Source organism: Mesocricetus auratus, unplaced genomic scaffold (genome assembly GCF_017639785.1).
Source record: "Mesocricetus auratus isolate SY011 unplaced genomic scaffold, BCM_Maur_2.0 Super-Scaffold_4256, whole genome shotgun sequence".
In the NCBI taxonomy this organism is placed as follows: domain Eukaryota; kingdom Metazoa; phylum Chordata; class Mammalia; order Rodentia; family Cricetidae; genus Mesocricetus; species Mesocricetus auratus.
Window position 1 is genome coordinate 20,378,304 of NW_024429182.1, and position 19,197 is coordinate 20,397,500.

At 49.0% G+C, this 19,197-nt stretch overlaps 1 protein-coding gene across 1 annotated transcript in view; it reads left to right on the top strand.

The window, feature by feature from the left end:
* Tll2 (tolloid like 2) overlaps positions 1 to 19,197 on the top strand; it is a 114,997-nt gene that overhangs the window by 73,987 nt on the left and 21,813 nt on the right. The window contains exons 7-10 of the mRNA XM_040741877.1: positions 4,588 to 4,712; positions 7,400 to 7,515; positions 11,600 to 11,702; positions 18,710 to 18,826. Of these exons, the coding sequence (XP_040597811.1) occupies positions 4,588 to 4,712; positions 7,400 to 7,515; positions 11,600 to 11,702; positions 18,710 to 18,826 (461 nt within the window). The remainder of the gene's footprint in view (positions 1 to 4,587; positions 4,713 to 7,399; positions 7,516 to 11,599; positions 11,703 to 18,709; positions 18,827 to 19,197) is intronic.

The following is a 19,197-nucleotide window of genomic DNA, read 5'->3' on the forward strand; positions in this document are numbered from 1 at the left end:
GGAGACTGGAAGTCCCTCCTATGAGGGTGTGTAGAGCAGTATGAATGAAGCCACCTTCCTCTCACTGGCTATATGCAACCCACTGCACGACGTTCTGGAGCCAGAGGCCAAGCAGAGGCTCATCCTGTTTTTCCTAACTTTGTTGCTCTTTTCCTAAGCATCTTTTCCCCTCCTGTGATCTCTAGCTCATAATCCCATTGCTTCTGCCCCTCCAGAGGGAACCTTTTCTAACCCCAAAGTCATCATGAGCTATCTTATCAACACAGACCAGAGGAAATCTTTGGGCCAGACTCATGAAATGATCACACCTCATCCAAAGTGCCTAGGAGGGAGATTGGCAAGGAACAGCGCTAGCACATGATGGACAGCCGGTGCAGAGCGGCTTCCCTGAGGCAGACTTTAGTCACTGCTACAATACCTACTGTTGCATAACTTGCCTGCCAAACTTAGGGTCTTAAAACTACAACTCACTGGGTTGTTGTTTTACCCTGGGCCAGCCCAGCTCATCCTTCTCTGGTCTTGCCAGTCATTTGGCAGCTTAATTGGGCTGGGGAGTCGAAGCTGGCCAGTCACACATAGCCCATGCTCCTCCTTCCTATGGCCTGTCACCATTCAGTACGTTTGGCCAGGCTCTTCTCTGCTTGAGGACTCAGGGCTGCTTGAGGGCAGCCTGGGTAGCTACAAGCTTGCAAAGGGCCAGGATCTAGAACTTGCATGACATCACTTATTTCACCTCCTATCAGGTGAAGTGAAGAAATACATCCTGCCTCTTAATGGGAGAAACAACAACTTTGCCTTTCAAGGGGATGTTGCTATGAGATGAAGTGTATTATTTACCATCTACCACAGGCCTCTTATCAACTCCTGCCTCACAGCTTGGACTCTCCCCCATCCCCATGTCCCAACACAGGTACACACACACACACACACACACACACACACACACACACACACACACACACACACACACACACACACACATGTTGCTGAGGGTGGATGCCTGCATTTCATTTGTGATGGTTTTCAGTATGAAGTTTTAGAAGGCTGTTTTATACCATGGGCTCTTACTGGTGGGCTTTTTTTTCATTGTCAGAGGCTTCTCTACTCCAACTGCAACTCATTTCTCTTGGTCATTTCTCCCCTGGGGCTGCACTGTACCTCTCCTTTGAGCTCGTGAAAGAGCAGCCAATCGTCTGCCTGCAGAACACAGGCCTGTGGGATAAAGCCCTTCCTGCTGATGTGAAATGCAGTCTCTGAGTCTCTTTACGACCTGAGCTGTCTCCTTCCAGCTCTGTCCTCTCTGGTTTTATTGCCTTTTTTCTCCTTTCCCCCTTGGTGGGAGTGGTGTCCTTAGAAGTTTTGCTGGGCACAGGTCCAGGAGTCGAGAAGACAGTTCTCAGTTACAGGGATGTCTTTGTTTGGAAAAGTAGGAGCTGACAATTTTATCCCCTAAGACATCTGTCAAACCTTCCCAGCTTAGCCTGAAGTCAATGCTGGGCACTGTCAATCCAGAAAGGGTAAAGGAGCATTGCTACAGTGCTACATACACACAGGGAGGCTCTGAGAGTGGACATTCTCCAGAGCTCAGTGGCCTGTCAGTAACTCGGGGAATTGCATTGATGTCTTAGCTCCAAAGACTGGGTGCGAGCCAGTGTTGAGCCTGCTGCTTTTGTCCCAAACCTCCCTTGTACTCATGCCACCACTCACTGTGCACGGAAGCCTATTGCTCCTGAGCCCTGGGACCCACCAGCCAGAAGGATGAAGATGGCTGGCAGAGGTTTCAGGCCGCCTAGGTGCTGGGCTGGCTCTCCACTACTGGCTCTGTCAGCACACCAAGTCGCTCAGGGAGCCTGGTGACAACAGGCCTGCCTCCCAGGGCCTTATGAAGATGAAGTGACAGGAAGGGTTTGACTCATAGGGTGGCCCTAAGAATAATGGAGGAGGGAACATGACATAAACATGTCAGGCCTCCTGATGGCCTTGCTGACATCACCTAAGCCCAGGCTACTCCTTTGTTTTTTGCTGCAAAATCCCTCCTTCAGAGAGACTGTCACAGGGGGCCATGTCCTTTGTTAGGGCAGAAATTTCTGTCTGTCGGGTAGCAGGTAACTGATTTCAGAATTTTAGTTGTCTTAGAAGTCATGATTTAGGATTTCAAACCCGGTATGAGGAGGGGAGTACAGGGTGCCTTGAGAGACTCTGGGAGATAAGGACAAGAGTCTCAGAGGAAGTCAGGGCGGAGGTTAGCCGTTGGGCAAAGGAGGCCGCGAGGCCCTGCAGACGGATGGTCTGGATTCTCTTGTGCTCATTGGAGAGAAAGTGTGCTGGGAATCTGAGAAAAACAAGCACTTCGCAGCCAAAAGGATAACAAGGTGATGTAAGCAGGAAGAAATGGAGATGTGTATCATCTAGTATGGCAGAGAATTTAGGACATAACAAAGCTGGGGTGGGGGGTGGGAGATAGAGGGAGGGAAGGAGAGAGACAGAGAGAGAGAGAGAGAGAGAGAGAGAGAGAGAAGCTAATAGCTAAGCTGTACATGTTTAAGCTGATTCTTTTGGATGTCAGTAACAATTTTGTGAAGTTCTTTGAATAATAGTTCCTTGTTGTGTTTGTATAATTTAAGAAATGGGTGGAGCCTGTACCCCCACCCCCAGTCTGTAAGGACAGAAAGGAAAAATCCAGTCTTGAGAAACTTACTTTTGGCAGAGGAGAAAACATCACCAACACATTAAAAAAAATAAAAGTATGACAGAAACTAGTCAAGAGAATAGGGCAACACCAAATGGGAGGGGTAGAAAGGGTCCTGGAAGGCTTTTAAGAGGGAGGAACAGCTGACTGAGATCTGGAGAATGAACAGGAGTCCTGGGAGCAGACAAAACAACAGGGTGTGGGGTGTGGGTAGCCTGGGGAGAGGACTGGAAGGAGATTACGGGGTACGGCTGGAGAGGAAGTCGGAAGTCATGAGCAGAGGACAGCCAGGTGGCAGGAAGTTGCTAAGAACACACCACCCTTGCTTGCTGGGGTGGCCATATCACAGCATTGTAGGGCTGGGGCAAAGGAGGTTGAGCCCACAGAGAGGGACATGGTCAGGAAACGTCTGAAGAAAATTCAGGAGGAGGTGGCGATCATGTGAGCTCAGACGGCGGTCTGGGAGCCAGAAGAGGGCCTGGGCTCAAGGGATGCCGACACTAGACAGAACTTGGTCATTGGTTCAGTAAGAGAGTGAGGAACAGGGAGCATCTGAGAGCCCTTTCAGAGTCAATCTCCGGGACAAAGGTCAGGGGACAAGCAAAGGGCAGGATAAATCCAGGTGTGAACCTAATTTAGAGTAGGATCTCGGCCCATGGTACAGCACAGGGAGGTGGTACCAGGTACTGGGGTTCTGAACTGGAAACAATTCTCTGGTGGTGTAGCATGGACAGAGCAGAGGCAGGGGCCTCATCCAAGCAGGAAGTGGAAGTGGTAGCTCTCTCCCAGTTTGTGCAGCAATGCCTGGGGACTGGAGGAGAGGACAGTGAAGAAAGAGGCGCTGACAGTTTCCAGAGTTACAGAGAGACAGATGAAGACTGAGACGATCCTGCTGGAGGTACACGTGACCTCACCAGTCCAGTTAAATCACAACAGAAGACTGAATGAAAGCTGAATGTCAAAAAGGAACGGAGACAATGCTTCAGGAATCTGGCTAAGAAAGGAGCAGATGATGCTTGACGAAGGGTCAACACGTAGGACAGGCCCAAACAGAGGGTCTACAGGCAGAGGAGGGGGCTGGGATTCTGCAGCGAGGTGTGACTAGGCCAGGGCTCAGCCAGACATCTGGGGGTCCTCTTGTGTTTTAGAAATCCTAGTCACACAACTATAGAATAAGGTGCTAGGGCTCGGAGGGGCCACCACGACCAGCCAGTCAACCTTCTATTGTACAGTGGCGTAAACTGAGGCTCAGAAAAATTCAAAGAAGGGAAGGGGCATCTCAAATTAACCTACACAACAGAGGCAGGCCTCGGGTGGGAATATGCAGCCTGGCATCTTTTGATGACCTCTAGTGTTCTTGATTTATATGCTGGACCAGTTCCCAGGCTCTTCCTGGAGCAGCTAGCTCCAAGACTAATCTACACAAAGTACTGCCTAGTGCACAACTCCAGGGGGTGCCACACATAATGTAATCTCTGAATGGCCGTCCCTGGTTTGTGCAACATGATGGTCCCAGGGTGAGCTCCTGTCAAGGGCTTCATGGAAGTACTCAGTACGCATAAGTAAGACAGGCTTCAGACTACTGGACTAGGGTATATTTTTCAACTTGGCAGTTTCCTTCCCATTGGGAAATGAGTAGGCAGAGGATAAGATAGGATAGGATAGGATAGGATAGGATAGGATAGGATAGGATAGGATAGGATAGGATAGGATAGGATAGGATAGGATAGGAAAGAAACCACTCAGTCAAGCCAGCAGGGGGAGGGGGTGGCAAATGATCGGGATAGGAATGTTGAAGGAGGGAAGAAATGAAAACTGGGAGTCTCCTTGCACACAGTCTGGCAGCCTTGACTTTTCTTCCTGTCTCTCTCCCTCTCTCCTTTTTTTATTTCCTGTAGAGGAGTTTTCTTAGACACCATCCTCCCCCGTCGAGACGACAATGGCGTCAGGCCAACCATTGGCCAACGAGTGCGGCTCAGTCAGGGAGATATAGCTCAAGCCAGGAAGCTGTACAAATGCCCAGGTAACTGTGAGCCACAGGGATTCTCAGCAACTCCTAGCACCCCACGCCACACAATGCATGCTGTGTGCAAGCAACCCCATCTCTTGCTGGATGTGGGAACTGAAGAGACCACTCCGTGGGAGCCGTGGTTTCTTATGTCTTTGCTAGGGAGTGTGCAGTACAGAGCAGAGTACTGAATTGGAGAACAGCAGGCTCAGAGCCCACGGCCTGGCTAGAGGAGGCTTTTGAAGTTCCTTGGCAAAGCCCTGAGTGCAGAGGGAAGAGGGGAAACGGAATGCACTTCAGTATGAGCCACTGCTCCGGGAGCTCCTCTTCTTTCTAGGGAACTGGGGAAAGTGAATATGGCCAAGGAAGAACCAAGAGCTTCTAGCCAGAAGACAGAGAGTGAGAGAAATGCTTCGGGGGAGATAGGGGTCTACAGTCAGAGCAAATCTCGGTGCTGCGGCCTCAGGGTTGGTTAGCAGCCGTATGATATTAAAGACCAGAGAGTATCTTGGGGTGAAGCAAAGGCTTGTCATGATCTAGGGCTACAGTCTCTTCTCCTCAGAATGGTCCTCTTTGCCCTTATCTCTATCCTGGTTTCATTTCTTTTGCTGTGATAAAATACATAGGAAAAATAATCCATGTCAGAGAAGGGTTTATTGGTCCCAGAGTTTCAAGTTTCAACCCATTATTGTGGGGAGGACAAGACTGGAACTTAAATTGTCACAGTCAAGTGCAGAGAGAAAATAAATGTCTGGATCCCACATGCTGTCTCATGTAGCTTTCTCCTGTCTTATATAGCTTGGGACCTATGCCCTGCCTAGGGAATGGTGCCACCTACATTGGGCTGGGTCTTCCTACATCAGATAGCAATCAAGACAACCTCCCACAAACAAGCACACAGGGCAACCTGGTCTAGATAATTCCTCGTCGGGACTCTCTGTTTTGTATCAAGTGGACAGTTAAAACTAACCAGCTTTCACATCTTTTCATTCCATGTCACTCTGGGCTCAGTGCCCTAAGGCACTTCGAAGTATTGATTGTGGTTGTCAAGGTTGTGCTACTACTGGAACAGAATGGACTTATGGGCTTGGGGGGGGCAGACAGAAGTTCCATCACCAATGGCTCTAGTAGCCTTCTCCACATCCTTCAAACAAGATGTGTTTTAATTCATGGTGGAATATTTGAAACTGGGGCCATTGGAGAAAATGTAGGCTGTGACATTGCCCTACAATGCAGGATCATGGGGACTGAAAAATGCTGTGTAGGCTGCATCCTTATGAAATGAGGAAATGTTTTCATCCAGCCCTCAGTCATCCAGAGGCATGAAATACAGGACATGCATATCATATAACCCTCTGAATGTAAAGGGAAACCTTAAGCATTCCCTGGGAAATGCCATAGTATTTATTTAGTTACACTGTATATGCTGCTTATTTCCCCAAAGGCTTCCCTGCAGCTGGTAAATATCCTGGAGCACACAGTAATGTATCTATTCTTGCAGAATGCTGATGATTATTCTAAAATAATTTCCATGAAAGCCTCGGGGGTGTTGGCTGCTGGGAGTGAGCCTCACTATGCTTGGCAGTTGTTCTGTAATGTGATCCTGAGGCTCTGATAGCTGGGATTTCCTGAGGCAGATGATGGGCAGCCCTCCACATGCCCTTTACCATAGCTCCAGAGTAGCAGAGAGTGCTCCAAGGGGCCATTGCAAGCTAGGGCAGTGGCCAAGCAGAGGTGGCAGGAAATGCTTAAGCATGCCCATTCCCTGCACTTTGTGGGTAGCCCCATGGTGGGGTCGGGGGCAGCCACTCAGCAAGCGACTGCCTTTGTATTTTAGGGGTGTCTATCCCCAGGGTTCAGGAAATACAAATGTCTTTTGCTCCCAAGCTACAGGAATTCCTCCCTCTTCATTTCTCTTAAGGACAAATTGGAGGAAGTATTTTTTTCTCTCATGCAGGGTCTATATTCTAGACACATCCATTACTGGGCACCCTTCAAAGACGAACAGGTCCAAGAGCACGCTGTAGACCATCCTCGTATACCTGCCTGTACCCTTGTGTTTCCTCTGCTTTCTTGTTTGTTTGGTAACTCTCTCAGAGGTAGAGAGCAAAAAGAAAAGAATTTAAATGGGGCATAAGTGAGTTTCAGAGCGTGTTTCCTTTTGGCTTTACTGACTTACACTTCTGTATTCTCCCTGCTACAGATGTCCTTGTTAGCAATTGTGAAGGCTCCAGTGCGACTGGGAGATTTGTAGCTCAATGTTAGGGCACTTATCTAGCATGCCTGAGGCTCTGGGCTCAACCTCTCTCATCGATCAATCAGTAAATTAGTCTTACAATCTCAGTAACTCTCTGGGCGGTCAAGCCCCAAGTGGACCCAGTCTGTGTGACACAGGCGATCTCACTGACCCCCTGAATTGATCCAGCTCGTGACTGGAGAACTGAGATCTGAACCCAGATCAAGTCATACTGAGAGCCTTTGGCAGAAGCCCTGGGTGCTACTCCTTGGCATCAAGATCTGCTTTTGCTTGCCCTGGCCAGAAAAATGACCATCTATTTGGCTCACTCTTCAAGCATCATTCACCGGGCTTTGGCTTGGGAAAGGGCTTTTACTTCACAGGCCTGGGCAGGGATAGCTGGGGGCGGGGGAGGGGTGGGAGCCTTGTGTGTACCTGTCTCAGAGTTGTTGTTTTGTTTATGCAGCATGTGGGGAAACACTGCAGGACACAACCGGAAACTTTTCGGCACCTGGTTTCCCAAACGGCTACCCCTCCTATTCCCACTGTGTCTGGAGGATCTCTGTCACCCCTGGGGAAAAGGTAGGTGAGACCATTAACTCTACTGATTGGATCGTTGCATGCTGGGACACACCCCTAGCTATGACACCGCACCCCATACACATATACAGTGAACAGCATTTTTAAAAGGTAGGTTGGACCCCCATCAGGAACAGTGTGGCACTCTGGGTCGGGTGTGGTGGGACTCAGCCTTTGTACTGATAATGACAGCAGCTTTTCTGAGTGCCCACAGAACGCCAGGAGTGCCACTGCTTGCCCTGCTTTCATTGTTTTATGACTTCTCAGCCAATCTTACCCTCACAAATGGGTGCACTACGTGTCCATAGGTTATGAATTAAGCTACCTGTCAGAAAAACCTCAATCTGCCCTTTACCTAGGCTAACACATTGTTATAATACTCTAGAGAGCAAGTGTCCAGTATAAAACTTCTTGACACCTTGGAGTGGTGCGTCTGATAGGTGCCAGTGTGGCCAACACAGTTGACTTCTCTTCTCTAGCCCTCTACATGCCCCTGTGTGTCAACCCCAGTCACACTCCTGAGTATCATTCATTCACTCCAGCCTTGCAAGCAGCTGCTCTATGGCTGCCCTCTGTGGGCTGTCCAGACATGTGTGTCTGCTCTCAGATCCAGGAAGGAAGCCATGACATGTCCTATAAGTGGGCTCAGGGAATGCCAAGGCCTTGTGTCTTTGGAGGAAGATGTTAGGGGCCTAGCAAGCCCTGTATTTATAAGTTCCTTTGACCCTGAAGATCCCATGGCCCCCTGGAGCAGAGCTCAGGGTCAGGGCCTCTTCTCCTTGGTCCAAGGTGGATATGTTCTGCTGCACTATATGGTACCATTATGTCATTCTGTGTTTGGTATTTGGAGAGAAATTGTCCAATCACATATTAAAGAACTGGGCTTTGAACTCCAAAGTTTATCTTAAAAGATTTATTTTATTTTCTAATTATATGCATATGTGTGTTGAAGGGTGTGTGTGTGTGTGTGTGTGTGTGTGTGTGTGTGTGGTGTCCATTGAGTCAAGAATGGGGCTGGAGCAGATCCAGATCTCCTAAGTCCAGATTCCCTGGCAGTTATCAGCCACCCAACATGAGTCGTGGGCCCTCTGCTAGAGGAGAACACACTCTTAACCACTGAGTCATCTCTCCAATTTTTATCTTCTTTTTACAAATCCAGATATTCTTCAAGTTGACTCAGACCAGATCAGCCCTCTTTTCTTGGGTCTAGGTGAGGGGATGCCCCTGTGTCCCCAGACCCCTCTGGAATCACACATGCCACAGCATGTTTCAGTATCATATCTACTGAGATAGCACACTGACAGAAATTGTCCACATCAGTCCCAGCATCCCACTTTGCCTGGCACAGCCATGGTACATGAGTGTTTGTGGAATGGATATATGGATATATGAGGGTAGAGTGACATCTGGGTAACTGGAGGCCGTTGGATACATTGGATATTTCTCAGGTGTTCATAGCCAGTCTGCAGATACTCCTTATGTGAGAACTAGTAACAGCTAGGGTCAATTGAAAACGTTTTTTACAGACTGGATTCTTCTCACAGTAGCCTTATAGGTCACTTAATGGCATCTTGCATTAACCCCACATGCTAGGTGCTGACACCCCACTTATCAATAGAGAACTGGACTTACTCAAGGTGACTAAATTTGATGGAGAGCTGGGAAGTGGACAAACCCCATTGAGAGACTAAAAACCTGAACAGTGGACCATCATCATGTTACACAAAGGAGACAAAGCTCACACACATACACATTTGCACACCTGCATGCACTCTCACAACTAAGTGCTAGGGCAATGCCAAGGCTTGGAAGACTGCACAGTGGGTAAGATGGCTTGCTGTGCAAGCATGGGGACCTGAGTGCAAGTCTCTAGTGCCCCAACAAAAAGAGAAGAATGGCTACACATCCTGGAACCCCAGAAGTGGGGGATCCTGAGAATTCGCTAGCAAACGAGCTTAGCCAAGTCAGCAAGCTTCTTGACCAGTGAGAGATCCTGTCTCAAGGGAATAAGGGTGACAGAGGAAGACAATGACACACACCCCCTCTACCCTCTGCATGCGTGTGCACAGATATGTGCACTCATACACTTAGAGGCATGCACCATCACGCAAGCAAACACACTGTGGTCGTCGTCTTGAACCTGACTGTTTGCCTTTTGCGTGGCTACGGCCATGCCTGCTAGAGGTGCTAACAGGAAGGAAGACGAGGAGGAGGCCTGGCCATCCCCACATTGTTGGCTTGCTGCACAACAGGTCTATGTGATATGTTTGAACCATGGAAGCTTCACTAAGCCTCAATTATTAGTGCTCACTGGGGGCACAGAGAATGTACATCATTGAAATTCCTGCAATTATTCCCATCTCTGCCTCACCCAGCCTTCGCCAGAGCTGCTGGTAATTAGCAAACTTGATGGATCCCCACATCACCTCTCGCTCATCATTTCCCCCCAATGGTCTTTATGGTTCACTAACGTACTTAAAATAATTAGCCTGAATAATTATCCCTCTCAGTTAGAGCATGAATGTGTTTCCAAGGAAGTTTTACTAACATTTCTTCACTGCAGTCTTAAAAGAGCAAAGACTAAAGAATCCTTCTAAGCATTCCTGCACCCCACCACCTCATCACCAGTATGATGCAGACTTGAGAGAAACCCAGGGACACCCCAAACTTAAGATGCTACTCAGCCTGGTTCCCTCACTCCCTTAGGAGTCTGATAGACATGTCCATGACACTCATGCACCGACCGCATCTGTTATTCTCTGATACTCACTCGCTCTCCATTTCCTGGGGGACCACTGGGCTCTGAGAAAGAATCTGCCTGGGTGGGAATTGGCCCCAGGGAAGGGATGGGCACTCTCAGCAATGATCAGGATGGAAAGAAAGCCTGTGGGGGTGGTGGGGCACCAGTTGTGATATGCTAAGGGAATACTCAGTGTGGTCTGACTTGTGTTTATGGAGTACTTGCTGTATGCCAAACACAGTAGGAGTCCCTCTGTGTACAATTTCTCTCACAGACTCCTCCACAGCCTGCTAGTGTGCATATTGTTTTTCAGGTGAGAAAAAAAGGTTCCAGAAGTCAACCACTTCCTCAGAATTTTAGAGTCAGTGAGGGGGTGGAGCTGCGATGTCTGACTGAGACACCTCTGAGAGGGAGAGAGGATAGGGAGGGAGCTCCTAAAGATTAAATGTCAGGTGGTTCCATCTGAGCAAGGACTTGTGAGTGGGCACGCACCTGGGCCTCTGGAAGTTCTGTAACTTCCAGAGAAAGGAACAGGGCTTGCCTTGGAGAATCTAGAAAAATGAGCAGAGCCCGACTTATGAGATAGGGGCACAGAAATTTCTTTAGGGATCTCCTAAGCATGGGTTGGGGTGGTTTGATAAACCTGAGATATAAGGCATGGAAAACTGACTTAGAAGTTGTAGCTGTGGGTAGTGTGGGAATCATCCCAACAGTAGCCTTAGGAAGGGACATTGAAGAACAACACAGTGACATGCTGTAAGGAGCCAGCCAGTAAAAGTAATGGATGGATGGATGGATGGATGGATGGATGGATGGATGGATGGATAATTGGATGGATGGACTAACTCAGGAAGGCTTTGGGCAACAACAACACTTCAGAAGTGGGAGGTCATGGCTGAGGGGATGTTGATCCCAGCTGTGTTCACATGCACTTGAGCTAACCCCGGACCCTCCGAATGATTGATGATGTTACAAGATCTGCTCCTATCTCTGAACCTCACTGACCCCTTACCTCCTTCCAAATCCCTAGTCTCAACTCACCCTGGCCCATCTTTTAATGCATCTTGATCTTGCTTTCTGTAAACCACCTAGCAACTTTAAAAAGTTCAAGAGACCCCCCCAGACGGAACTGAAGGGTGCATCTCCTTCTGTTTACTCCCCATCCTGCCTAAGGGTTATTATTTGATGTCAGGGGGTTTCCTGTGTGTGTTTGGAGAAGACACTCCTACTGTGGTCTGAGGGCTCCGAATGCTAAGGAGTAACACGAGAACACCGGTATGTAAGATGCATCCTTCAGAACTCTTCAGGCTTTGTTATTCAAACCTACTTTATGGTAATTCTTTACAGGTCATCCTAAATTTTACATCCATGGATTTGTTTAAGAGCCGGCTGTGCTGGTATGATTACGTGGAGGTCCGGGATGGTTACTGGAGAAAGGCCCCCCTGTTGGGTGAGTGGACTTCAGACAGCCTTAAGAGAAGAAAGACGGACTGGTTCTCAGGGATGCTCTTACTATCTGGAAGGCTCCACTGTGGCAGCCAGCACAGGAAGCTCTCAAGTACTCTTGTCGTTGTAAAACTCTGAGCACTCCATTTGGCCACACATGTTAAAGGCTTTTAAAAACTGTCAGCACCCTGTGACCCAGCAATTCCTCTTCTTGGGATTTCTCCTAGGGAACTAATTAAGGAAGTGTGTAAAGCTCTAGCTGCAGGGAGGTTCACTGCAGCAGGGACAATCAAAGGCAATTTAAATGTTCAACAGTAGGGTTAGCTGAGTAAATTATGACACATCTTTTCAGAAGAAAATTCCAGTCCATTAAAAACAAAGTTGGAGGTGAGTGTGTATTGATACAGAGAGATTTTCTGGTGCCCTGAAACATGCAAAAAAGTATGTCACAGAATGGAGTAAACAGACTTATTTCAAATATATATATATATATATATATATGTGTGTGTGTGTGTGTGTGTGTGTGTGTATGCAGATGTGTATAGTGCGAGAATCGCAACATTAGCTGCTATAACAGGCAGAGGTGAGCAGAATGGGTTTGAAATGATAAAATAAGGAGTTTAACTGTGCTGTCCCAAACTAAATCATTTAAACCGTTGTGTGGGCTGAGTCCAACAGCAAGAAACCATTTTATAATTTACAATATAAATGTCAAAGTCAAACACATAAATAGCACACAGTGGTTATTTCAGAATGGTAGAGGAACTTTTTAATGTTTCTGTTCTGTTCTTGGCTTACTTATCTCTCCCAGAATTTCTGATGGGCAGGTATTATTTCTGTGGCCTAGCCAAGAGTTAGATTCACCCACCAAAGGCAGCTTGGACTTTTGAGTGAAAGGTCACAGGAAGACACTATAAAGAGAAAGTTTTCCCCAAATAGATCTCTTGATGATCAGGGAGGATTAATATTTCCTGGAGGAGCAGTGGTCTTGGGTCTTGGGAGCCAAAGCTGGAACTCATTGGCCTGAGAAGGCCAGCTATGGTGGAGCTGTGGAGAGAAACAGACCAACAAAGAACCAGATGAAGAGGGACAGATGAGAACAGGGTATCCTCAACGGTGGGATGATCTGTAGGAGCAGGGTATCCTCACTGCTGGAACAGTCTGTGTGATGGCCTCTCGGCCTGCTCAAGGCTAAGCTTGGATGATGACTCGTCCCCGGCATTCCTTCATACAAGTGGGAAAGCCACACCTTACCTGTCTTGCTTCCCTATTGGCCAAAGTGCTTTATTGACATATACACAAGACTTCCCCCATCAGATGCACCTGGAAAGAGCTGTCGCCAGGCAGTCGGCTGCAGATGGTGATGAGAAAGAAGGCCCGATGCTGTGTCAGCTCCTGGGGGACCAGGACAAGATGGTCACACTAGACGCGGCAGTCTCTAGGGAAACTGCAGCCTTCTGCATGGGGAACATCAGTTATCACTGAGAGTAGCTTGTGCAGCACACAGGCACCTGTATCTAGTGGAAGGGTGAGTTTAAATTCCTAAGGGTGCAGACAGGTGGGGATTTGTGTCCTCAGAAACTCCAAGGTACCGGGGAGGAGCCAGGGCAGGGTCTATGTGCCATCATTAAGGAGAAATCCATCATGTAGCTGATAGTCCAGACACACAAACCAAGCCCCCCCCCCAGCATGGACACGTGACTATACTGCCCAAGACAGGGTAGAGCCCGCCTGCACTGGGTTCTGTTTCCTGCCTAAAATAAGCAGGCATGGAAGTAGCAGTCAGAAATGCAGATCACAAGCAGCATTGGTCAGGTGTGCCAAAATGACATGGCGCAGGGCAGGGGGGTGACTCAGTGAGCTAAGTGCTTTTTTGCACAAGCATAAGGACCTGAGTTTGGATCCCTAGCTCTCATACAAAAAGCCAGGCACTATATAGTGTGAGTCTGTGTCTCCAGGACTGGGGGCAGTAATGGAAATAGTGGGTCCCTGGAACTCACTCCCCAGCCAATCTAGTTGAATCAGTGAGGTCTGGATTCAGCAAGACACCCCGTCTCAAAAAATAATGTGGAGAGTGAGGAAGATACCCGATGTTGACCTCTGACCCCGCATGCACCTGGGTACACGTGCAATTGCACCCACATCCACACACACGTGCAATGCTCCTGCAGACACAAACGTACTCACCCGAGCCCACCTCCCAGTAAGGCTGGATTCCTGGGAACAGGGGTTTCTAAGCTTGGCTGACCACCACCATTTCCTGGAAAATGTCTCTGGATGAGACTCCTGGAAAACGACTTAACCAGAACCCACACAAACTGGGTCAGAGAATGATCCTTTTGGCCCCGCATGTGTCTAGTACCAAACACATGGAAAGCGTGTTCATTAAGGGATGGAGTGGTTACCTCTAAGAAAGGAAGTGCGGGGGTGGTGGGCAGCCTTATGTTGTGTTTTGTACACTTCTCTACTGTTTGGATCTTTTACAATAATAGTTTTACAAAAGCTATGTGGAAAGGGCACAAGGGAACCCCAGATCCCCTCAACCTGACAGATACCTTCAAGTCACCAAATCCCACACCGCATAGGAAATCCCAGCTCCCCACATACACGGAGTGCCTAAGGCCTCCCGGCTAGCTAGTGACTGAAATTAGACCAGATTCCAATGTCCTGGTCTGGGGACAGGTGACTGCTAAATATTGGAAGTCCTCCCATCCCAGGCTGTCAGACAAAATACACCATGTGTTGATTGTCTGGGAGTCAAAGGTAACCAGGCTTCCTGGAGTTTTGCTTGCCAAGATTGGCAGCCCTACATCCCCAGAAATGGGTTCGACTAAAGCCATGGGAGGAAGGAGCAAAAGTTCCCCCAAAAGGGCCAAGGCGCGTTCCAGAAAGTGGACACAGGCTGGTTTCCAAGCATCCCTTTGCTTGAATGGCAAGTCGGAATTTTCTCAGTGGGGATCCCGGTGTTGCTTAGTACTGGATCAGGACCTGTTCGGTTTGCCAGTTTACCGGTTTTGACTTGGGTTGATTGTTCTTGGGAGGAATGGCATTAGGGCTCATATTTTACCTGAATTTCTCTCTCTCTCTCTCTCTCTCTCTCTCTCTCTCTCTCTCTCTCTCTCTCTCTCTCTCTCTCTCTCTCTCTCTCTCTCTCTCTCCCTCTCCCTCTCCCTCCCTCCGTGTGTGTGTGTGTGTGTGTGTGCGCGCGCGCGCGCGCGCGCGAGCGTGCGAGCGTGCATGCTCTCACACACACAGTTAAGGCATGGCCCGGTGCCTGGACCATCATTCTTCATTTGCAGGCACCCTTCTTTGCCAACTATTTGGTCTGCTCTGATGTTTCCAAATGCAGTCGTTAGTGAATTTTTGTGTTTGGAACAAGTGCATTGTGTTGGCTAAGCTGGTCCCTGGGAGGGGTCAGTGCCATGAAATCTGCCGGGAGGAGGCAGGTCAATGCCCCTTTGGCAGGAGGGAGAGCGGATTAGGGCAGATTGTAAAGTAGACATCTTGCTCTGCATCACATTTTTTTCCCAGGGCAGTGTGTGAAAATCCAGGCATAAAGCGTGCATAACTTTTTATGAATGGGCCCTTTATGACTCCCCACAGAGCCCACTTGGAGTGTCCTCATCTGCATTTCCTCTTCTTGATATCCTTATTAAACTCCTCTAAACCCAGGAACCAGATTTCAGTGTAGGAATTGACACCTCTCCGTGCCAGTTTCTCGACAGCCTGCCCAGCCTCTTCCGAGGCAGGCTGTTTGCGACCCAGGTTTTCACTTATTGGCTTCAAAGGAAAATTATGTAGATGAGAATGCCTCAGAGCCGGTTAAAGATTGCAAATGGGCTTTCTGTTGCTCTTGGGGCCACTTACCTTTCACGGGGTGGGGGTGGGGGTCTAGGAGTGATGCCTGCAAAGGAGTCAGTTGGTAATCTCAAACACGGTCCTGCAGCATGGATTCCCCTCCCCTGTTGCCATTAGGGGAGTCACTTCCAGCACTATACTTTTGTCCGGAGAGCTGCCTTGGCATTCAGTGTCCCCACAATACGGACAAAAGCCCCTTATCCTTGAAGCATGGGGGGAGTTCAGAAAGGCCAGGCTGGTCCATCGGAGTCGCGTGGCCCCACTACTGAGGCTTCTGGGCAAGGGCGTTTTCCCAAATGAAAGAGAAGATAATGTGAGGCCAACAGCCAAGCCTGGCGCTGGAACAGGCGCGTTCTGTGGTCCGAGGCCTTGGTCTTCATTTGTGCTTGTCCTGTCCCGAGCTGGGACATAAACATGGCTCTTACATTCCCAGAAAACACATTTGGTATCTTAGCCAAAATTGCACAATGTATGGTATTACACCCAAGTTCCTTTTGTGGGTGATGGGGATGGAGGAGACAGTGACAACAAAAATCTGGATCTCAAATCGCCAATCTTCAGATCTTGCTTCCACCCCCAAATGCTCTCATCCCCAATTTTCTCATCTGTGAAATGGGGATAACAGCAGTACCTAATTCAGGGAAAAGCAGTGTGTTAGATTTCCCTTGCTGTGATAAAATACCTGAGCGAAATCAACTGGAAAGAGAAAAGGTTTATGGAGCTCATGGTTTCAGTACATAGTCACCTGACGTAAGTGTTTTTAATTTGGTGACAAGGCCAGAAGCTGGCAGAAAAAAGCTGCTGCTCACTTCCTGGTGGCGAGTGGGGGTGGGGGGACAAGGAGAGGATACTCATTGAGAGCATTCTCCCACCTCTAAATAGCCCTTAATCTATGAATCCATCAATGGACTAATCCATTGATAAGGTCAGCGATCCCATGATGCAGGAGCCTCCCCAAAGTCCTGCATCTGATCACTCAGGCCCAAACCTTCAACCCAGATGCTTTTGGGTCACATTTAAGGTTCAAACCACTGGAAGTGGGGATGAGATAAGATCGCTCATGTCAAGTGCTTCAGACTGGGTCTTACATGGTCAATGACAAAATGGGGCTTCCATTACAGCTCCTGTGGTCAACTAAGAATTACAAAGAGATTTGAAAGATCTGCCAAGGCAGAGCAGTACATGTCTAGACTAGAGTGCTGGGCAGGGGTGGGGCCTCCTGCAGCAGGGGTGGCCGATGGCTCTCCTCATTGAATTAGGCCCACAGGCAGTGAGAATGCAGACTCCCCACTCTCATTTGTACTCAGCCCGCAGTGGCTATGGCAGCTGGGGTTTTTAAAAAGAGAAACTTGACTGGAAACTTGGCCTAGGTGAAGGAGTCCCGCTTAGGGCTGGCATGGTCTGACTGCTCAGTGCTCTTCCTGCTGAAAGGTGGTGCTCCCCAACGTTTACCCGTTGTTTCCCAGAAACTCATCACAGTAATTAGCCATACTAGAGGTCACTACCCACAGCTGATATCTCTCTAGTATGTTACTTATTTGTGTGTGTGTGCATGTGCATGCTTGTGTGTGCATGGGTGAACATGTACTCAGGAGCATGTATGCATATATAGGTAGGACTACAATGGGTGTCATTCTTCAAATGCCACCCACCTTTTTGCTGGCTAGCCGGTGAGACTCGTCCCCTGGGTTAGGATGATAAGCATATTCCATCACACCTGACTTTCTTACACGGTTTTGGGGCTCAAATTCGAATCCTCATTCTTGTGCAGCAGGCACTTCACCAACCGAGCCATTTCCCCAGCCCTTCTCATGGGTTTTTCCTTGCCAAGTCTTGGCAGAGTTATTATTGCATTGAATATGGAGACCGCCGAATCCAATGGCTAGAGGCAGCCAGAGCCAGGAGGGAGCAGAGTCATCTGGCAACCCTCTGCACTGCTTGTCCTCAAGGAATGGAAGCAGAGCTGACCATCTGGAAAAGCCCACTGTGGTACTAACTCTTCCTCAGCTTTTCCACTTTTCTCAGAAGAATAAAGCATAATTATAGTGGCTGGTGCCTTCTCCAGGGCTTTACATGGCGCTAATGATTAAACTACCCATTTTTTTTTTAATTGAGAGCTAGTCACGATGGCACTTGTTTATAATCCCAGCACTAGAGAGGCTGAGGCAAGAGGACTCAGCAAGTTTGAGACCAGTCTGAGATACTTAGTGCCTTCAACCTGGGCTACATGGTGAGACTTTGGACTTGCTCTGTAGTTCCCCATTTGCCTCAAGTTAAGGTAACTCAGGTGATACCCAAGTCCACACCCTCCTCCAAGCGTGGGAGATACTCTGTGACTCCCAAGGTCTGTGAACTGTGGCAAAGTGGCCTCCGTGCCCTCTCAGGAGCCTGTAGTCACCATTCTGTGTCACTTCAGGGCTGACATGGGGAACTTTGCATGACTGTGTCTTGGCAAAAGTCTTGGCAAGTCACATAGACAATTCCTCACTGGACCCAGAAAGATCAAGGGCTGTCGGGTCATGTTGCCCTGCTGGGCTCTGTGCAAGGGGCTGAGGATACCATTTTCTGTTCTTCCAGATCATTCAACCTCCTTGTGGTCTTTATCACCCTGTGTTAGCCATTGTCTTAGCTTGGGGGAAAAGGACAAGGAGTCATTCCTTACAGGGCTCCATGGTGTCCCTCTGAAGTTTTTTTTTTATCCCAGTGTCCCTCTCTGGGTGTCTCTGAGCAATCACGCCGGGAAACCCACTCCTCTTCAACCCCATGTCTTAGGTATTGCATCCGGTCCTGAGCAATTAAATGCCAAGACGCTTTGGTTTCTTGGTCTCTGGCCCTATTCCGAGGCAAGGGCAGCAGAATGCCCAGTGCCCCAAAGGAAAGGGTGTGGTTGCCTTCAGAAGCTTTAGAGGAAGACGCATCAGCAATAGCTCAGCACCCCCACCCCGAGAGCCACCACAGGACTCGTGTGGCAGGGGCAGGTACCTGCCATCTGCCCTGTGCTTGTCCCCCGTGGGCACACGGGTGTGCCACATTTAGGCCCATTTTCAGCCCTGTGGGTACTGCAGGGTCAGTAGTCACTCCCTGTCTTTCCCTCAGGCTGTGGTGAGGTGAGCTCAATGTCCACAGTGTCCTGACTGTCCTTTCCCTTTCCAGGGAGGTTTTGTGGCGATAAGGTGCCCGAGCCCCTCATCTCCTCGGACAGCCGGCTGTGGGTGGAATTCCGTAGCAGCAGCAGTATCCTGGGCAAGGGCTTCTTTGCAGTATATGAAGGTTTGTTCTCCGTGGAGCAGCCAGGCAGATGGCCCCTGACAAGCACCTGTCCTATTGCAGCTTGGCTCCTTTCCAGGTGTACGAGGCCACTTTCTAGAGGGTCAAGCTCTTAACACAGAGTCCAAGCCGAGGACTACACACTGCCTCTGTCACACTGGGCAGGTGAAGGCCAGGTGTGCTGAGCTTAGCCTCTGTCACAAGCCCACTGAGCGCTTCTCAACCCAGCGGGGGTATGGAAGGTGTCCTGTATAGATGGCAGTGGCCTCTCACCCCCCAGGAGAGCTCAAGCAGAGGGGACCTGGCCTCTCTGGGCTCTTGTTTCACCAGTGAAAAGAAAACCTGGTATTACCTGGAGGTCCCTTTTCATGCAT